General features: G+C 34.8%; 2 protein-coding genes across 2 annotated transcripts; one reads left to right on the top strand and one right to left on the bottom strand.

Moving 5' to 3' along the window:
* Window positions 1–6,287: 6,287 nt before the first annotated feature.
* Window positions 6,288–7,323, bottom strand: LOC131234581 (uncharacterized). Its single transcript, XM_058231514.1, has 5 exons — window positions 7,207–7,323; window positions 6,975–7,032; window positions 6,682–6,746; window positions 6,554–6,620; window positions 6,288–6,466 (listed from the first exon to the last, which is right to left on the bottom strand). The coding sequence occupies exons 1-5, from the start codon at window positions 7,321–7,323 to the stop codon at window positions 6,330–6,332; spliced, it is 444 nt and encodes a 147-aa protein (XP_058087497.1). The 3' UTR covers window positions 6,288–6,329.
* An 8,506-nt stretch (window positions 7,324–15,829) lies between these two features.
* On the top strand, window positions 15,830–16,651 carry LOC131235518 (receptor-like protein 4). The gene is made up of 2 exons (XM_058232714.1): window positions 15,830–16,134; window positions 16,230–16,651. The coding sequence occupies exons 1-2, from the start codon at window positions 15,945–15,947 to the stop codon at window positions 16,487–16,489; spliced, it is 450 nt and encodes a 149-aa protein (XP_058088697.1). The 5' UTR covers window positions 15,830–15,944; the 3' UTR covers window positions 16,490–16,651.
* Window positions 16,652–16,915: the final 264 nt, after the last annotated feature.

Raw genomic sequence — 16,915 nt, 5'->3', positions numbered from 1 at the left:
TAGTTCTATGACTAGAAGCAATGTTCGATTTGTGGGTATGCAATTCTCTCATCATATATTTCGTAAAGTAAACCTTAGATTTTTTCTCAAATCACAACAAAGAGGAGAATCGTAAGGAATCTCTCCCATTTTTTTCCATCTGTTCTTCTCGATCTTGTGAAAGTTATCTGCAATTTGCGATAAATGATAGGGTTTTTACTGAATCTGTGCTCACTCGAGGGCATAGAATGTGTGTTTTGTTTTTTCAATTTTGATGGTTTCTATATGTGTATTTTCTCTAATTTTCTGTGGATCGAGTAGAGAGGAGTGCTTCTTTTGTTTTCATTTGCTCTATTTGTGAATTCTTTCAGTATTCGGATGTAGATCGAGTGGTGTTTGCTTCTTTTCCTTCATTTTTGTATGTATTTAGGGAGTTTTTGGTTTTGATTGTTCCTTCTTGGTTAATTTCTTTGATTCTTCTTTCAATCGGGCTGGGATCGCTGTATTTTCAGCTTGCTTTTGCGTATGTTTGGTTATTTTGTAAGATCGACTGTAGATTGAGTTATTTTTGCTTTCATTTTCTTCATTTTTTAAAAAGAATTGGACAGGAAATCTGAAATTTTTAGTTTTGATTGCATGTTTTGTTTGTTACCTAATTGAATGTAGTTTTTCCTTATCAATTTTATAAGATCGATTGTAGATAAGCAATACAACCCATGAAAAAAAAAAAAGAGTAGAAGCAAAGAAACCTCAGTAAGAGCTCCAAGCAAGCAACCCAACTCAGTAAAGGTCTCCATTTCATTAAATCCCTCTTTTTCTTTTTCTTTTTTCTCTAGGGGTTGTTCAAAGATATGTAATAGTTGGGGTAGAACAAAATTTTCCTGTTGCAAGAACTTGTGCTCCCATTTCGACACTTGATTTGACTTGGCAAGTTTTTTGTCCCTAAAAGTCCCTATTTTTGGATCAAGCTGATTTTTTTTTTTTTAGTCCATCCAGGTCCATGTGACCTTATGAACAACTTTGGATCGGTCTCATTTTTTGCCTTGTACCTCATCTTTTAAGCAAAAATATCCACTGATAAGTAACCTTGTGTGAGTATTTATTCGTTCTCTCTCTTTCAAATTATTTGATATATTATATCTTTCATTGTGTTTCTTTTTCTCTATCATTTAATATACTTTAGTTTCTCTTGTATTTTTATGGAAGTTCGAGACAGCAAGATCTGGGCATAGTTTGTGGTTGAGGTGAAAACAGAAAACCCAAAAGCCTTCCATTTATGCAGAAGATTAGTCCTTATTTCTTCCATATTTTTTCCCCTCAAAATCTCAATCGCCTTTTCTTAATTATGTTGTAAGCAAACCATGAGATTACTAGGATGGATATATTTCTCTCTTGTTCAACTTCTATAAGAAACAACAATGGGCGGCATCAGTTCTGGTGGTCAAACAACTGCTGCTCTCGATGATGAAGTTCCAGTATTTTCCAACTATTAGAAATCTCCCATGCCACTCCCAATCAGCTTAGCAGACATAATACAGTAATTTTGGCATGTGGGTCTGGTCTGGAATTATTGTGAGTAGGCAACTTATCTATAGTTAAATGAATAGATCCTTGATGACTCTTCTTCATATTCTTCTTCAGATGAGCTTTTAGACCCAAAGGAGTCTTGGCAAGCCGAGGAAGGGTTTTGAGGTACTCTTTTGACATCAGACATCTTTCTCTTTATTTTCCTTTTTGTTTATGGTAGAAAGCATGCTTGTAATCTAAAATCGTGTCATTGATACATGATCTAAAAGGTGTCAGTGCATCAAGGTGACATGCCAAGGTGAGATGCAATTCTTTTCTCCCAATCCTCTCTGTTCATATTTTGGCTTTCTACCTTTTCCGCTATTTTATTAGATATCTTGGTTTCTATTGATATGGCATTGGGCATGATTTGGTTAAATTCTTGAAATTTCTTTGGAGTTTATGTTTGGGTCAGTTGGCTATACACCTAGTTCTCACAAGCACCTAGTTCTTAAAATTCAAGTCTTTTTTTTTCTCTTTAACTTGTAATTAGCATTGAAGATTGTGAAGTTCTTCAAAAACAAGTTATGAAAGTCTAAAGACTTTCAATCTGTTGTGGTATTAAATGCTTGCTGAGGTGACAATTGGCATTGTAAAAGATGCAGAGCATCTTATTGATGTTCAAGGATTCAATGTTTATCACAAGAATGGGCTTATAAAGGTTTGCTTATTGGTCTTGTATTCTAGTTGTGTAATTGGGATGAAATATTGTTTACATTATCTTGAAATTCTATTTGATCTTTTCATTTCCCTTATTGCTGACATGTGTAAATGGTTTAGGTAATAATGGTCCCTCCCTCAAAAACTTGATGCTACTTTGAAATAATGCTATTAGCATATCTCCTAGTTATGAACATGGTATAAACCCAAGTTATATTTTGTGGCAGAGAATATGGCAGATTGATGCTGTGATTCCTTTTTTAATGGAATGATTTTGAAGTGGTTGTCTAAATGCGTTCCCTCCTTTTTCTTTATTTCTTGAGGACAGTGTACCATTGCCCATTCAGCAACTTATGCCACCTTGGAAAGGGAATTGGCGCTGACTTCTTTCATTGCAGCATATGCATACATCAATCTAAAAATCCTAGACCTCAACTCAGAGCCAAAAAAGAGCACTGGTTCTTAACTGTTGTACCCACGCACCATCCTTTCAATTTCCACCAAGAAAAATGCTTGCAACCTAGAACCCAACTGGCCCAACCTGAAAATTGTGTTGGGTCGGGTTGGGCTTGGGCTGGAAATCCTCAAACCTGGTCAAGCTTGTTCCATGATTTTGCAACCCTCTCCTGGTCAAGCTTGTTCCATGATTTTGAATGTTCGCTTGAATTTGGTAGGGTTAAAATTATGTTTAACGGTGTGGACATAGTAAAAAAAGAATTAATTGGATTCAGTTCTTTTATTGTAAATGCTAGAGGTAATGCATAGAAATAGTAGTACTTATCTTGAGAGAGGGAAAAACATCATCCTAAAATGGGTTCTTTCTAACTAGAAAAACAAAACCATTTGAAGGATATGATGCATCTTCTTTTAAAGCTAGTTAAAGTTTAATGAAAATTGACGGGGGTTTTGGGGCTTGTCATATAGTTCAGCCTGTTGTGATCCGAATTAAAAATTCCCTAGTGTTGGTTTTTCTGCATCAAATGGTTGGGTATTCTTTTGCGTGTTCTCCACAAGAGGATGTAGATTTTGTACCACTTGTAATTCATCAATTGCAGATGAGGTCCTACTATAAGAAAAGCATGCCAAACCCTATTCAATCTAGTAATTACATACTTCTTTTTGGAAGATCTTTGAATACACATAAATCTCTCATGCATTTGATTTTCATTGGATTTTGGTACATGACAGGCAATTCAAATAAGTTGAACTTGATCCATGGTGCAGGGATCTTAATGGAAACTCTCTATCTAAAAGAGTCCCTGCGAAACTCAAAGGACGGCCTCTCCATAAAGCTAGCTTCAAGCAAGCTGTCATTTATAAGAATGATTACTAACTTATGAGGCCATATTTATGTTTCCTTTCAATTAGTGAAAATATAATGCTTGAGGTAGTCCATGACAATTGACAACTACTATTTAAGAGTCAGACTAGTGTTATTAGTTTGGCATCACTTTCAAAATGGTGGTGACTCATCCATTGGGCAGGTGGCATCCATGTAAGTCCATAATGACAAAGTGATGATGCCATTGTGGACAAAGCATAGAGGCCGAAAGTCACACTGATCAGAAGATCATAACCATCCAATGTTCAATGGCTCAAGTGAGTTGTTCAAACGATGATGGTTAAGATTGTCAAATTCGCTTATTCTCAGCCTTATCACTAAGCCAAAATCGTGGATTTTCGACGAACCAAATCCATCATAAAACTAAATAAATGATGGATTTCATCTGTCGCTATTTACTGGGTCATTTTTTTTTCGATGGATAAAATCCATCGTTTAATCTGCAACGGATAAGGTTTGTTGCCTCATAGTGACGGATAAGATCCGTCATAAAAAATAAAAAATCCGTTGGTAAATTCAAAAAATTAGTCATCACTAAAAACATTAGCAATGGATAAGGTCCATCACTAATCTGAGTAAGCGACAGAGCTCAAATTCGTTGATTTTCAATAGTCAGAAATTAGCGACGGATAAGGTCCGTCGCTAATATGAGTAAGCGACGAATCTCAAATCCGTCGTTGATTTTCAATGTTCAGGAAGTAGCAACGGATTTGGTCCATCGCTAAAATATCTGTAAAGAAAAAAAATATCAATAAATTATTATTATTATTATTTTAGTCTTGCACCTGATAGTCATTCAAAAACTAATTCGCACTATTGTTTGATAAGAATCCTATTCACAAAATTGGTAACAACTCAATTCAATAAAAGAGGAAATGACCCAAGTGGCCCACTTCAAAAATTCACTTTAACCCTCCTAACTAAACACTTCCCCTCCTAAACTAGGACCCATACAAAAGAAATTACTTGGAACTTCAACTATTGGCTATGCCTTGCCTTGTATTGGCTACTTAGTATCTGCTCTTGTTCAACCTTCTTTTGAGCCCTTCCTACATTTATTACTAACAACTAGATTCAATCCAAGAAAAGACTAGTTTAGTCAACCCTTCATATATTTCAAATAACTAGCTCAAATCCATGAAAAGTGAATAGTTTAATCAACTGAAGCCAATTAACAAAATAAAATATTAGAATTCATCCTACCCATTAGAGGTTCATGTAAGAGCATTTCTTAACTGCATAGCATTCACTGGGAAAGCACAATACAGTTCGAAAAGATCCTTAGATGTTGAAATCAATACACAACAGCGTAATGCAATCTGCATTTAATGCACTAGTATCTAACGACATAACCAAATGAAAGTTTAGGAACTGGGAAATTCCTATTTCCCAACAATTTGAACTCTTTTACGAGCAAGGATAATGCATCAAGTTCAGCTAAGTTGGACCGTAGGTTATTGTCTAGCAAGTGGACAACTTCTAACCTGTCATGCATGCAACATCCAACTTGTCCAAAAGGTGGGCCTACCATGAAGAGCACCTTGTGCAAAAATTAGCACAATCCATGCATTGGATGAACCCTATATGTATAGATGCCCTGGCCCATAATTCAGGCTGGTATGCTCATCAGGCTGGTCCCACATACACGTTGACTGTTTGGGACCACATGAAGAAACTTGATTTATATACGAAAACATCATGTGTTTGGTCAAGCACAGATTGTCTATTTGAAAGAAAAAAAAAAGGAGAAAATGTACCCATTTAAATAGATATCCATGGTTTAGATTCCATGTATATGAGAGATTCATGCCAAAGATCCCAGCAACCAATGAATAAATAGAGAGGCAAACAATTCCAGAGCTAAGGAAGAGCTCTAAGTGCAATGAAATAAAAGAAAAGATAAATAGATCCCCAAACATGCAATACAACTAAAACAAATACTGTCAGTAGTAAAATGCAAGAATTTGGAGATCAAACTGAAGAAAAGAATCCAATGCATGTGCAGTTCATTACCAATGTCCTCGTAAAATCTCACCTGAATCAATTGATTTCAATAACTGTCAAGTTGTGGCAGAGGTAAAAAAAAACCATGATTGCCAGCTGCATTAACATCTTCAGTTTTTCTATAACCATCACCATTGCAGTCAGCCATGTACACTGTAAAAGATACAAAACTTGAAAATGCCCACAAAAGTGCTTAATGCAAGTGCAAGGGATGGTATTAGACTACAAAAACCCCAGACAACTTTGAACTAAAAAATAAGGAAAAAATAATTCACATTCACAAAATTGGTAACCTTTGTTTTACACCTAATAGTCATTCAAAAAATAATTCACATTCACAAAATGGTATTACACCTGATAGTCATTCAAAAATTAATTCACATGATTTTTTAATAAGAATCCCATTCACAAAATTGGTAACAATTCAATTCAATAAAGAGGAAATGGCTAAGTGGGGCCATTTGAATGGACTACTACAGGTACACCTTTCTTTTCAGATAATTCAAATCAAACCATAATTAAGAAAAATTATAATAGACAGTATGTAACCTATAGGACAAACAAACCATCTTCAGCCAAAATGGATTCGCAACAACCGAAGAACTCTTCCATGTATTCATGGCCAACTCCTATCATCTCACTGCAATTAAAAAACAAAAAATCACCAGTTGGGGAATGCAATTTAATTCTCTGTTAAAAGCTGATGGAGTTTCAACAGTTGCCAAAATGTACGAATTACAGTTTAAAGCAAAAAGTAGAAGACGGAAAGCAGAACTACCTAAGCTGCATCTATACTATCACGATGGAATTGGCAAATTTTCCCCAGAGTTGAGACAACATTGTCATATGCCATCACATTATCAGAATGGAGTGCATTAGGCTGCCTCATAACAAAATTTAGCCTGGAAAGAGCCTCTGCAGGCCAATAAAAGGCAGGTGTTGGTTGACGGTGTTAAAAAGGCATAATTCCTCAAGGTAGGTGCACAGGAAAAAGAAAGATACCTCCCACAAGAGGTTTAAACACAGATCCACCAAACTCTGCACAAACTCCAATTCCATAAACAATAGCCTAAAAATTAAAAATTTAGCTTGTATATGATCCAAGAAAACTCAATGGTCCAATTGCAGACCTGTCGAACATCAGAGCTCTCATCATTACAAGCATCCAGTAAAAATGGTAGATAGGGATCATAATCTGTTAAAAAATAATATAAAAAAAAAAGTAAGACACCACCCAGTCAGAAAATAATTTCACAATTTTAAAGTTTCAAAGGCACATGCATACCCTTAACCAGAATGCATATAATCAGTTAAAACATTTTAAGGGGGCATGCATACTTAAGAGTTGCTTCTCGACATTGTTCTGCAACATCATCGAAAATACAAATGATAATCCTTCTTTCTTCAGCTATTTTATCCTTACCTTGAAAATCAAAAGCCTCAGAAATCCCAAAAATATAAAAAGAAATGCCCACAACTGTCTACAGAGGAAAAGTCACCAAAGAATTATAGTTGAAATTATTCAAAATATCTGATGTTGACAAAGCAGTGGCCAGGGACTAGAGAAAACTATCTTTCCATAGGTAGGGAATGGTTTTCGCTTATTCTTTAAATGGTAAGAGTGAATTTTGCATATTATTCAAATGAAAAATTACTGTTTCTCTTATGTTTGCATCGCTGGGGAAAGAAAATATGCCAGGAACAGGATAACAGATCCTTGTGCCTTCTTTAGAAAGTAGCATAGATGCAAGTGCCACAGCTATATCATCCATCTCCTCACAAAATTAAAAGATCACACATCCATTCCAAATGAAAATGAAGATTACCAACCAAAGATAATAGCCAGTCTTAGGTATAACAACAAAGTGAGAAGGATAATTTCAGCTTTAATTATGACCTGAAGCATAAGAAGTCCTTTCAATTCTGGATCTCAACTGAACTCAATTGGGCGAATGTTATCAAGTGGTGAAGACCATGAATAAGTTGGAATGGAGGTGCTTGGCATTCATTATTGATGAAATTAGATTTAGCAATTCTAAAATGTAACCCTTTCTTGCGTCAACACTCCCCGGAGATGCTAAGCAGGAGGCCAACTCATTGGTTAATTGAGGAATGAGGAATAGATCTTTGTTGTTGGGAAATATGTTACCTTGTTGTAATCTTCATTTATTTCTCAATAAAGATAGTGTTAATTATAAAAACTAAAATAAAATGTAGACAATCAATAATTAACATCATTTGACAAGAATGCAAATTAAAGCTTCCAGACACAAGGGCTAGAAATAGGCCACTTTCTTATCTGGTTTCAAGGATAGCCACTTAGGGTACAGCCCGGACCTGTACTAGAAGACAGTTGGGTATGGAGCAACTTTTGGAGTCCAATTGTTAAGCAGTGGGTGCCTGGCTTAGGTTTTGCAGAAGTTTCTATCACAGCCTGACATGACTTATAATTGTTCATGTGTGGGCATGGGCCTGAAATCATAATCCCAACTACTGACCTGCGTTTTATGCCCAATGATTAATCAAGCCCATTGCCAGCACTACCAGTGGTATAGTGATCAACCATAGGGAAACTGTTGACACCAATCTCTTGACAGGAGGCATGCCAAGTTCCATGCCAGATACAAAGTACTTCCACATAAAAAGCAAGAAAGTGAAGCATGTTAGAAGTGAATCAGAAGTAAAAAAGAAAAAGAAATACTTACAGCAGTTTCCTCATTTGGATCATTCCGGAAGACAGAGAACAGTGTAGCCAAAACTTCATTCATTCCTTGTACATATCTTATACCAGGATTTAGCTTTGCAAACACAATCAGGATGTGCCTTAATGCTTCTTGAAATACAAGAAACAATTGAAGTTAACTCAGTTAAATCAATATAATGCCTTGAGCTCTGTTGCCATGCTATAATGCTGGATGGTTGGAGTGAAGGTAATCCTAACAGTTCAAGTAGGGAATTACTACAGCCATTTTGAAAAAGACAATAATCATTGTAGAAAATTATCAATAAATCCATATTAAGTAAATATAAAACATGGAGTAAAAACAATTCAATGACAAATAGAACCGCAAGGCAGCCCATATCCAATTTTTTGGTGGCACATATTAGAAAACAATGTTACTGTCACCAATGTAACAAATATCATTCAGATTTTGAAATATTGCAAGAAATACATTTGTGGGCTGAATTTATTTGTGGGCTTGGGAGTTGGATTAGATCCAATATACCTTTCAAAAAGAGGATCCAAAGGTATATGCTTGCTCAAATTGATGTTGGCCATGAGATGGTTGAGGAATTAGTTGCATATTGCCAAGGAGAATTGAAAATAAAACCAAGCCATGGATGGAAATGAGAATTACTGCTAACCTGCATATTACTAATGAGAAGTGAAAATAAAACCAAGCCCCAAATGGAAATGAGAACCGCAAAGCAAATCTCCCAAACATAAGTACTTGTTCATGATAGGTTAGTATCCCAATCACTCTGTTACATGCACTTTTGTTGCATGATAAGTTGTATTTTATATGTTTATTTAACTAGACATCAGAAGTTTTTTTTTTTTTTTTTTTTTATGCACAGTTGAACCATTTGGTACCAATTTAACAATGGAAATAGGTCAAAATCCAATCCAGGTTTTAAAATGTAAGAGTAATATTAATTTCTTAAAAGAAAGTGCAAAACAATCTTATACAATGCAGAAGTGGAACTGACACCCATTGTGAACTGCTTAGAGTAACTTCACTATAATCGACAGTTTATAATGGTTTTGGATGCATCAATTTTGGCAAGCTACACCTTCCTTGGCCAACACATCCTGCAATTGAGTTAGACTCTTCCAAAATCCACTGGCAATGGCAATTCTTTTGAAAGTTATTTCTTTCATTCTTTTTTGTTTTCAATTTTTGTTTTTCTTTTTTAGTTTAAGAAATTATTTTTTGCCATACAAACAACATGCCAATCTAACAGATATTAACCAAAACAAGAGATCACCCAAATCACTTTACTGATTTTTTGCAAAAGGAGTTAAAAATATGGAGAGAAAGAATCATTAACTGATTTGAAGGAAAAAATTTAACATAACAAGGTTTAGAAAATGGAATTGTGACTGTAGAAAAGCCAATTAGTGTTACAGTTGCATAATAGAAGAAACATGGAATTTTATAGTATAATCGTCAGAGGAAGAGCTATCCGAGTGAATGAGTCCAGCATATAGAAAAAGTTCTCTGAATAAGAAAGGTTGCTCGAAGGAAGAACTGACGGCCTTCCAGCCATCCTCAAATATGCCATTGTTGCAATTGTTGGTGCCTGCATATATAAAATACATTTTACAGCATTATATTGGTAATTATCAAATAAAATTGGACCATAAAATTTTGGCAGTTGTGCTTTATTCATGATGGAATTATTCAGCTATTTGCTAAAGAGAAAGTGCACCAGCATTACTTGAGAATCAAGATCCCTATGCACCAAATGTTCATAAAGATTTACTATTTTTCAATGAGAAGAACATGTCAAACATACCTTTCCAACTAAAATAAACAAAACATGTTAGATTTCCCAAAACAAAATGAAATCCGCTTCTCAAATCATCAAAATAGATATCGAAGAAATTAGGGCCGAAAAAGATAAAATAACAAAAGAGAAAGTGAAAATTACTTTTATCCAAGTATCCTATCGGCAGTCCCATAAGTACATTTTTCTTTCCAATCCATGCAACTGGCCTAGTGTTCCCTAGAATATAAATAAAAAATCCTAATCCTCCAAGATTACATGGGGTAAAATCCAACATCTTCTAAACTCTTTGTAATCTTACAATTTTAGTGCAACCACAAACGAGGTAAAATCCAACATCATTTTCATGTTTTCAACAAATGATGGGATCTCAATATGCATGTTTTCTAATTTGGATAGTGTTCTCATATTTGAATGTCTAGGATCGATAAGTAATACTTTAGACTTGAGAAGGATTGGCATGTGATTAGAAGTTGGTCTAAGAATCACCACTTGAATCACATTCATAGAATGATGTTCCCAAAATGACATAATGAGCAAACAATCTAGATGGCTTATAATAGGATCATCTTGGTTATTCATCTAAGTGTGTTAGAACTATTCAAAAGTAGGTCAACCCACTCATTTCTATTAATTTATCCAGAGAAATTTTCCATACAAGTACTCAAGGAGCAATCAAACTCCTTATTTCTCATATGAAAACCTAATAGAGATTTTGCCCACAATGAAAGAATACCATATTATGATGATCCCTCCCGCTGAACCCCTAATACTTAAGGGGACCCAATCCTTACTCTTGCCCTGTTGGTCAGAACTGGTATAATCTATAACTAATCCATTTTCCATTAATGCATACAAACAATATCAAATGTGTATTCTGCCACCATCTCTCAACCAAGATTTTGAATAATGGTATTGAGAGCCATAATGGTTTGGCGAAAAAATGATACAATATGGGGAATAGCAGATTGTATCCGACGATAGTCTTCTTCTTCTTTTTTCCTTTTTCCTTTTAATTTTGGCCCAAAACATCCTGAAAAATATTTGGGAAATGTGAAAAACTTTAACATCAGAATCTATCCTTTTCTTAACATGCATTCAATGGTGTAATAGATCATTCTTTTTTCTTTTCTTTTTTTCTTCTTTAGTGGTGTATTAGATCATTCTTATTCTTTGATAAAAATCTTGTTTGTCAGCTTTACCTAATGCAAGCCAACTGAGTAAGCCCTAATGGAATACAAATCAAGTGTGATTTGGTATATTTGAGTCAGATACTTTGAATACAACAAAAGGAGATGAAAAACAAGAAAAAAAGTGTTGGTTTGCCACTTCTTCCAACATTTCTCAAAATAGTCCTTTATTTTTTAATGAATGGTGATGAAAAACTTTTATAAGAAAACAGAGAGAATACACAACCAAACCGATTCAACACATACACAACTACAGTAGAAATAGCAGAAACAGATCTAGCTTGCATAAAATAAAATATCATCTGAAACATTATGAACCATGGTTTTAAATATCATCTGAAAATAAGTTAACTCACATCGGGGGAGAACAAAATGAATCAATGGGCAAGTTACACCCTAAAATGATACTGAGTTGGGGGCGAGCTGTACTAGTTCCAGTTTCTGTGAGAGTCACTCTCCAAAACCGCAATCCAAAACCATGTTGCCTACACATCCATGGTACACAGGACATCAATCCATGAAGAATCATATACTACGTTGACCGCATGCTTGCATAGCACACATGGGGTTTCAATCCCCGATTCGGGTCCACATTCAAATCTATAAGCCCTAAAATCCCCAAATCCCTAAATGAGGGTTTACATCGAATCAAGAATCCACAAATTGCTAAATCGCCAAATCCCTAAATGGTATTAAGATTGACAGAGATTGAGAGAGAGAGAGAGAGAGATACCTCACTGCCATGAATGTGCTAGCCTTTAACCGAGCTTCAGAGAGAGAGAGAGAGAGAGAGAGAGGGCGTGCGTGGGTAGGGCGATCGGCAACAGTAGATCTGTGGTGGAGAGAGAAAGAGAGAGAGAGGAAGAGAGAGACAGAGAGAGAGAGAGGAGGGAGAGGGTGCAAGAGAGACAGAGAGAGAGGAGGCCGCAAGAGACAGCCCGCAGATTAGGGCGTCTCTGGATGTGGATTAGATAGAGAGGCAAAGAGAGAGGAGGCCGCAAGAGACAGCTTGCAGATTAGGGCGTCTCTAAACACGGATTAGATAGAGAGAGAGAGAGAGAGAGAGAGAGAGAGAGAGAGAGGAGGCCACAAGAGAGAGCCCACGGATTAGGGTGTCTCTGGACACAGATTAGATACTGACATCACCAAGTTCTGTGGGGCCCACTATGATGTATGTGTTATATCTACACCGTCCATACATTTTTAGATATAATTTTAGGGTATGAACCAAAGAATGAGGAAAAATCTAAAACTTTTATGGCCTTTAGAAGTTTTTAATGGTGGGCATCATTGTCCCATTGTTTTCTGTGTTGGGGTCCACTGGAGCTTTGGATTTAACTCGTTCTTTGGATATTGCCCTAAAATGATCTCTCCAAATGGATGGAAAGTGTGGATACAAAACATACATCATGGTGGGGCCCATGGAACTTGCTGACGTCACTTCAGTAACTAGTCTGGCTACTCCCCCTGACACTAACCCCATGGCTGGTGGTCGATGCTCTGTGGGCTCCACTATGATGTATGTATTTCATCTATTACATTCATCCATTTTTAAAGTTCATTTTAGGAATTTATTCCAAAAATGAGAGGTACATAAATCTCAGGTGGACCACACCACATGAAAACAATAGTGATTGATATCTATCAATAAAATCCTCCTAAGGCCCACTGTACTGTTTATTTAACATCCAATTTGTTTATTAGGTCATACAAACCTAGATGAAGGGGAAAACAATTATCTTGATCGAAAACTTTTATGGCCCCAAAATGTTTTTAAAGGCTGACGCTCAAACAAAATTGTTTCCTGTAATGTGGTGCATTTCAGATTGGGATATACCTCATTTTTGGTCTCATGTTTTAAGATGATCTTTAAAAATAGATGGACGGCATAGATGAAATGCATACATCATGGTGAGGCCCACAAAGCATCGACCACCAGCCATTAGCTAGTGTCAGGGGGAGTAGCCAATCCATTCCCCTTATTTGTGGTATGGTCCATTTAATCTTTGGATATGATTCATTTTTTTGGATAATTCTCTAAAATAATCTCGAAATGGATGAATGGTGTTGGTTGATCCCAAATTTTCGGTAAATCCAGAACTCAAGTGGACCATGCCACACGAAACAGTGTGGAATAATGATTTCCACCGTTAATACCTTTCTTGGGCCCACAGTAATGTTTATTTGCCATCCAACCTGTTCATAATATCAAAAATATATGAATGAAGAGAAAACACATACATCAGCTTGATCCAAAACTTCTATAATGGCCTTCAAGAATTTTTCAATGGTAGAGGTTCAATCACACTATTTCCTGTGGTGTGGTCCACTTGAGCTTTGGATATGCTTCCATTTTGTTCTTTAGACCTTAAATTATCTGTTAACATGGATGAACGGAGTGGATAAAATAAATAAATAATGGTGGACCCCACAAAGTATAATTTGGTAAGGGTAATAACTAACTCACCTAAATGTAGAGGGGTTTCCTTAAAACATTCATAATCATATATTGGGCTTGCCTTAATGTGATTCATATATCCGACCCACTCATTATGTGTGTCCCACTTGGATGAGGGTCAGACAAAGTTTCAGCCGCATCCAAAACTCATGTGGGCCCACCAAGTGCTTTTATATTTTTAAAGATGTCTTGACATGGTTTTAGATGGTATGGCCCACCTGAGTTTCGTTTACAGATGATTTGTGAGATATCTCATAACCTAAAGGGGACACATTAAATGCACGGTGTTGATGATTGACACACATCATGATGGGGCCCACAAAGCTTATTAAAATCAATTCGTAGGTTCTCGCAAGGTCAATAAGTTGGGTCACAATTTTGACCAGAATATTTAGCCCGTTTTATATGTACAATCCATTCACTCTATTTTACTGATCAATACCCTCAATTTGACTAGTTACTCGCCCCAATCAGGCTAGCTACATGTGAGAAAGGTATTGGGAATACAAGATTGATCAACAATTTGAGTGAAATTTGATTTAAACATATGAAGTTATTTACTCTTCAATCTGGACTAATTCGATTGTCTAAAAATGGTTTAAAGTTCAATTAGTGGATGTGCCTAATAATTTATTAAAAAATATTTCTGTTCACAGATAAATTTAAATTTCCATTTAAAAATAACATTTTTTTATCAAAATGTATATTTTTTTACTCTTAATTTTTCTTTGAAAACTTTTAACAAAATATCATTTTTATTATAAAAGATTTCAAAAAATAAATTAAAATATAAATTCTGAATTTTTATTTTCAAAATATCTTAAATTTTCATAATTTTTAATTTTTTTCCCAAAAATTCCAAAATGCCAATTTTTTTTCTTCAAAAGCATCATGTTGTTTTCAACTTTTCAATTTTTTAAATTTAAATTATATATATATATTTCAAAATCTTAGAGTTTTTATAAATAACTTTTTCTTTTACTTTCAAATTTTGAACATTTTCAATTATTTTCCGAAATCACAAAATTTTTCAACTTATTTATTTTTTGTTTCAAAATGCTTGTCTTTGGATAAAGTATCGATTTTTTAATATCGTTTTATTTTAAAATTTTCAATTTTTTTTCACTTCTCCAATTTTTTTTTAAAGCATTTTATTCGAACTTGTCAATTTTTATTGAACTTCACAATTTTATTTTATTTTTCAAATTTCAAACTCTCATTTTCTTTTTTAAAATATTTTCATTTTTTAACATTGTGAAAATTTTCACATTTTTTAAAATATTTTTAATTTTCTTTTTCAAGATATTTTTTTTCTCAAAATCAAATGCTTTTTTTTTCCAAATTTATCAACTTTATTAAATATTCTTTTTTGTTCCCACAAAATAGATTTTTATTAAATCACGATTTTTATTTTTTCAAAATCTATTTTTTTCCTCAAACATTGTTAAAATTTTTTAACTTCTCAATATTCTTTTTCATGTGATATTACAAATCATTTAAATATTAGTTTTAAATTAAAAAATAAAAATAAAAATTCCACTCATTTGATATAAAAAATAAAATAAATTTTCTTTTTACATTCAATCAATTGTTAAAAAATAATCTTAGATACAAATATGAACAATTAAACCACTAAAATTCTATTAAAAAACAATTATTACACTACAATAAAACTTAATTTTCCACCATATTCTAAAAAAAAATGAAAAAAAAAATAATGTTAAGGCAAAAGTCCTTTTATGACGGACCATGATCTGTCGCAAAAGCAACGAAAAAGCGCGCCATTTGGTATTTTGGGAGGGAATTTGCAACTATTCATTTTCCGTCACTAAATCAAAATTTGCGACAGATTTCGTCCGTCGCATAGTTACGACAGACAAAAATCCATCGTAAATACATCGTAAATCAGATTTTAGCGACAGATTTTGGTTCGTTGCGAGATTCCGCGACGTTCGGACTACGGATATTCGAGAAAGACAAGCTTAGCAATAGATTAAATCCATTGTTAAACCAAGAGATTTTCGTCCGTCGTAAATTCGCCATTTTGGCATAGTGTATACTCCATCCATGATCATGGTGGGTTGTGACAGTTCGACGATTGGGTTTTAGTAGCATATTTTTCGTGTGTACACTGGATGTGAGTCAGCATCATTTTGATAATGATGAACTATTGTTGTAGTGTACCCTAATTTTTAATAGCTTATGCTGTGTATTATTAAAATCATTGTTTGGCATGTACAGTTTTACCAGCAATGCAGGCCTTTGTGGTATACCGGGGCTACCTACATGTGGGCCTCACCTCTCCACTAGCTCTAAGGTTGGCATTACATTGGGGGCATTTATAGCACTTGCACTTATTTTCATCTATTCCATATGCTGGTCTAAAAGACAACAGAATATTCTTCGAGCTCAGAAGCTTGCTGGTATGTCATGCATGTGCATATGAATGTGTCCATGAATGGAGTTTGTATTCTTTCTTTTATGATGATGATGTGGCATGTTGTCATTCTTTTTGCAGCAAGGGATGCTCCATATGCAAAAGCGAGGACTCACTTCGTGCATGACGTGCAAATGACCAGGCCCTACATTCAGGACCAAGCTCGAGTGGTTATTGAGATCGGGCCCCGCTTACTCTCTCAGCTAAACTGCCATTTGCTTTTGGTTCCACCAATGTCAATCTCTATTCCATTCATTTATAACTTGTCGATTGAGGTTTTACAAGTCACATTCTACGGGTTCTGTCTTTGTGCAGAGCTTCCTCCTTTGATGGGAAAATAGTTCTGAAAATCCCCCTGGCAGAATTGATTTCTTCCTCTGTCATGTATGCCATTCTCAAGTAGTTTTTCTGGTTGTAAGGTGTATATCAAGAGTTAATGTATATTCTGCATTCTTTTAGGGATTCCTTAGAACATCATGTTTTCATGTGTGCTGGGAACTAAAGCCTTCTTGCCTCTTTATAAGTCAAACAGAAATCACCATAAGGGTGTCTGCACATGATTTGATTGCTATTTGTAATATGAATGCATTGTTTTATTTCCTGATTACATTTTATGTACTATTCCTAGCAGCATTAACCGTATTAGTTTAAATGAGTTGATCAATCACAACAGGTACTTACAATGGTAACATAAACCATTATTATAATATTTTTTTAAAAGAATAGAAATTAGCTATGGATATTCGCCATAGCCATTGTTATATAAA

The sequence above is a fragment of the Magnolia sinica genome, chromosome 19 (assembly GCF_029962835.1).
Source record: "Magnolia sinica isolate HGM2019 chromosome 19, MsV1, whole genome shotgun sequence".
NCBI classification, from domain to species: domain Eukaryota; kingdom Viridiplantae; phylum Streptophyta; class Magnoliopsida; order Magnoliales; family Magnoliaceae; genus Magnolia; species Magnolia sinica.
Note: the sequence above shows the minus strand (reverse complement) of the source record. Positions and strands in the feature narration are given on the sequence as shown.

What these genes read in the sequence shown, in the direction of transcription:
- LOC131234581 (XM_058231514.1), bottom strand. Translation starts at nt 7,323, where the DNA reads ATGGATGATATAGCTGTGGCACTTGCATCTATGCTACTTTCTAAAGAA. An exon ending in ATGCAAACATAAGAGAAACA is followed by an intron (nt 7,033 to 7,206) that starts GTAATTTTTCAT and finishes TTTCCTCTGTAG; the next exon opens with ACAGTTGTGGGCATTTCTTT. An exon ending in AGAGCTCTGATGTTCGACAG is followed by an intron (nt 6,621 to 6,681) that starts GTCTGCAATTGG and finishes TTTAATTTTTAG; the next exon opens with GCTATTGTTTATGGAATTGG.
- LOC131235518 (XM_058232714.1), top strand. Translation starts at nt 15,945, where the DNA reads ATGTACAGTTTTACCAGCAATGCAGGCCTTTGTGGTATACCGGGGCTA. An exon ending in TCGAGCTCAGAAGCTTGCTG is followed by an intron (nt 16,135 to 16,229) that starts GTATGTCATGCA and finishes TTCTTTTTGCAG; the next exon opens with CAAGGGATGCTCCATATGCA.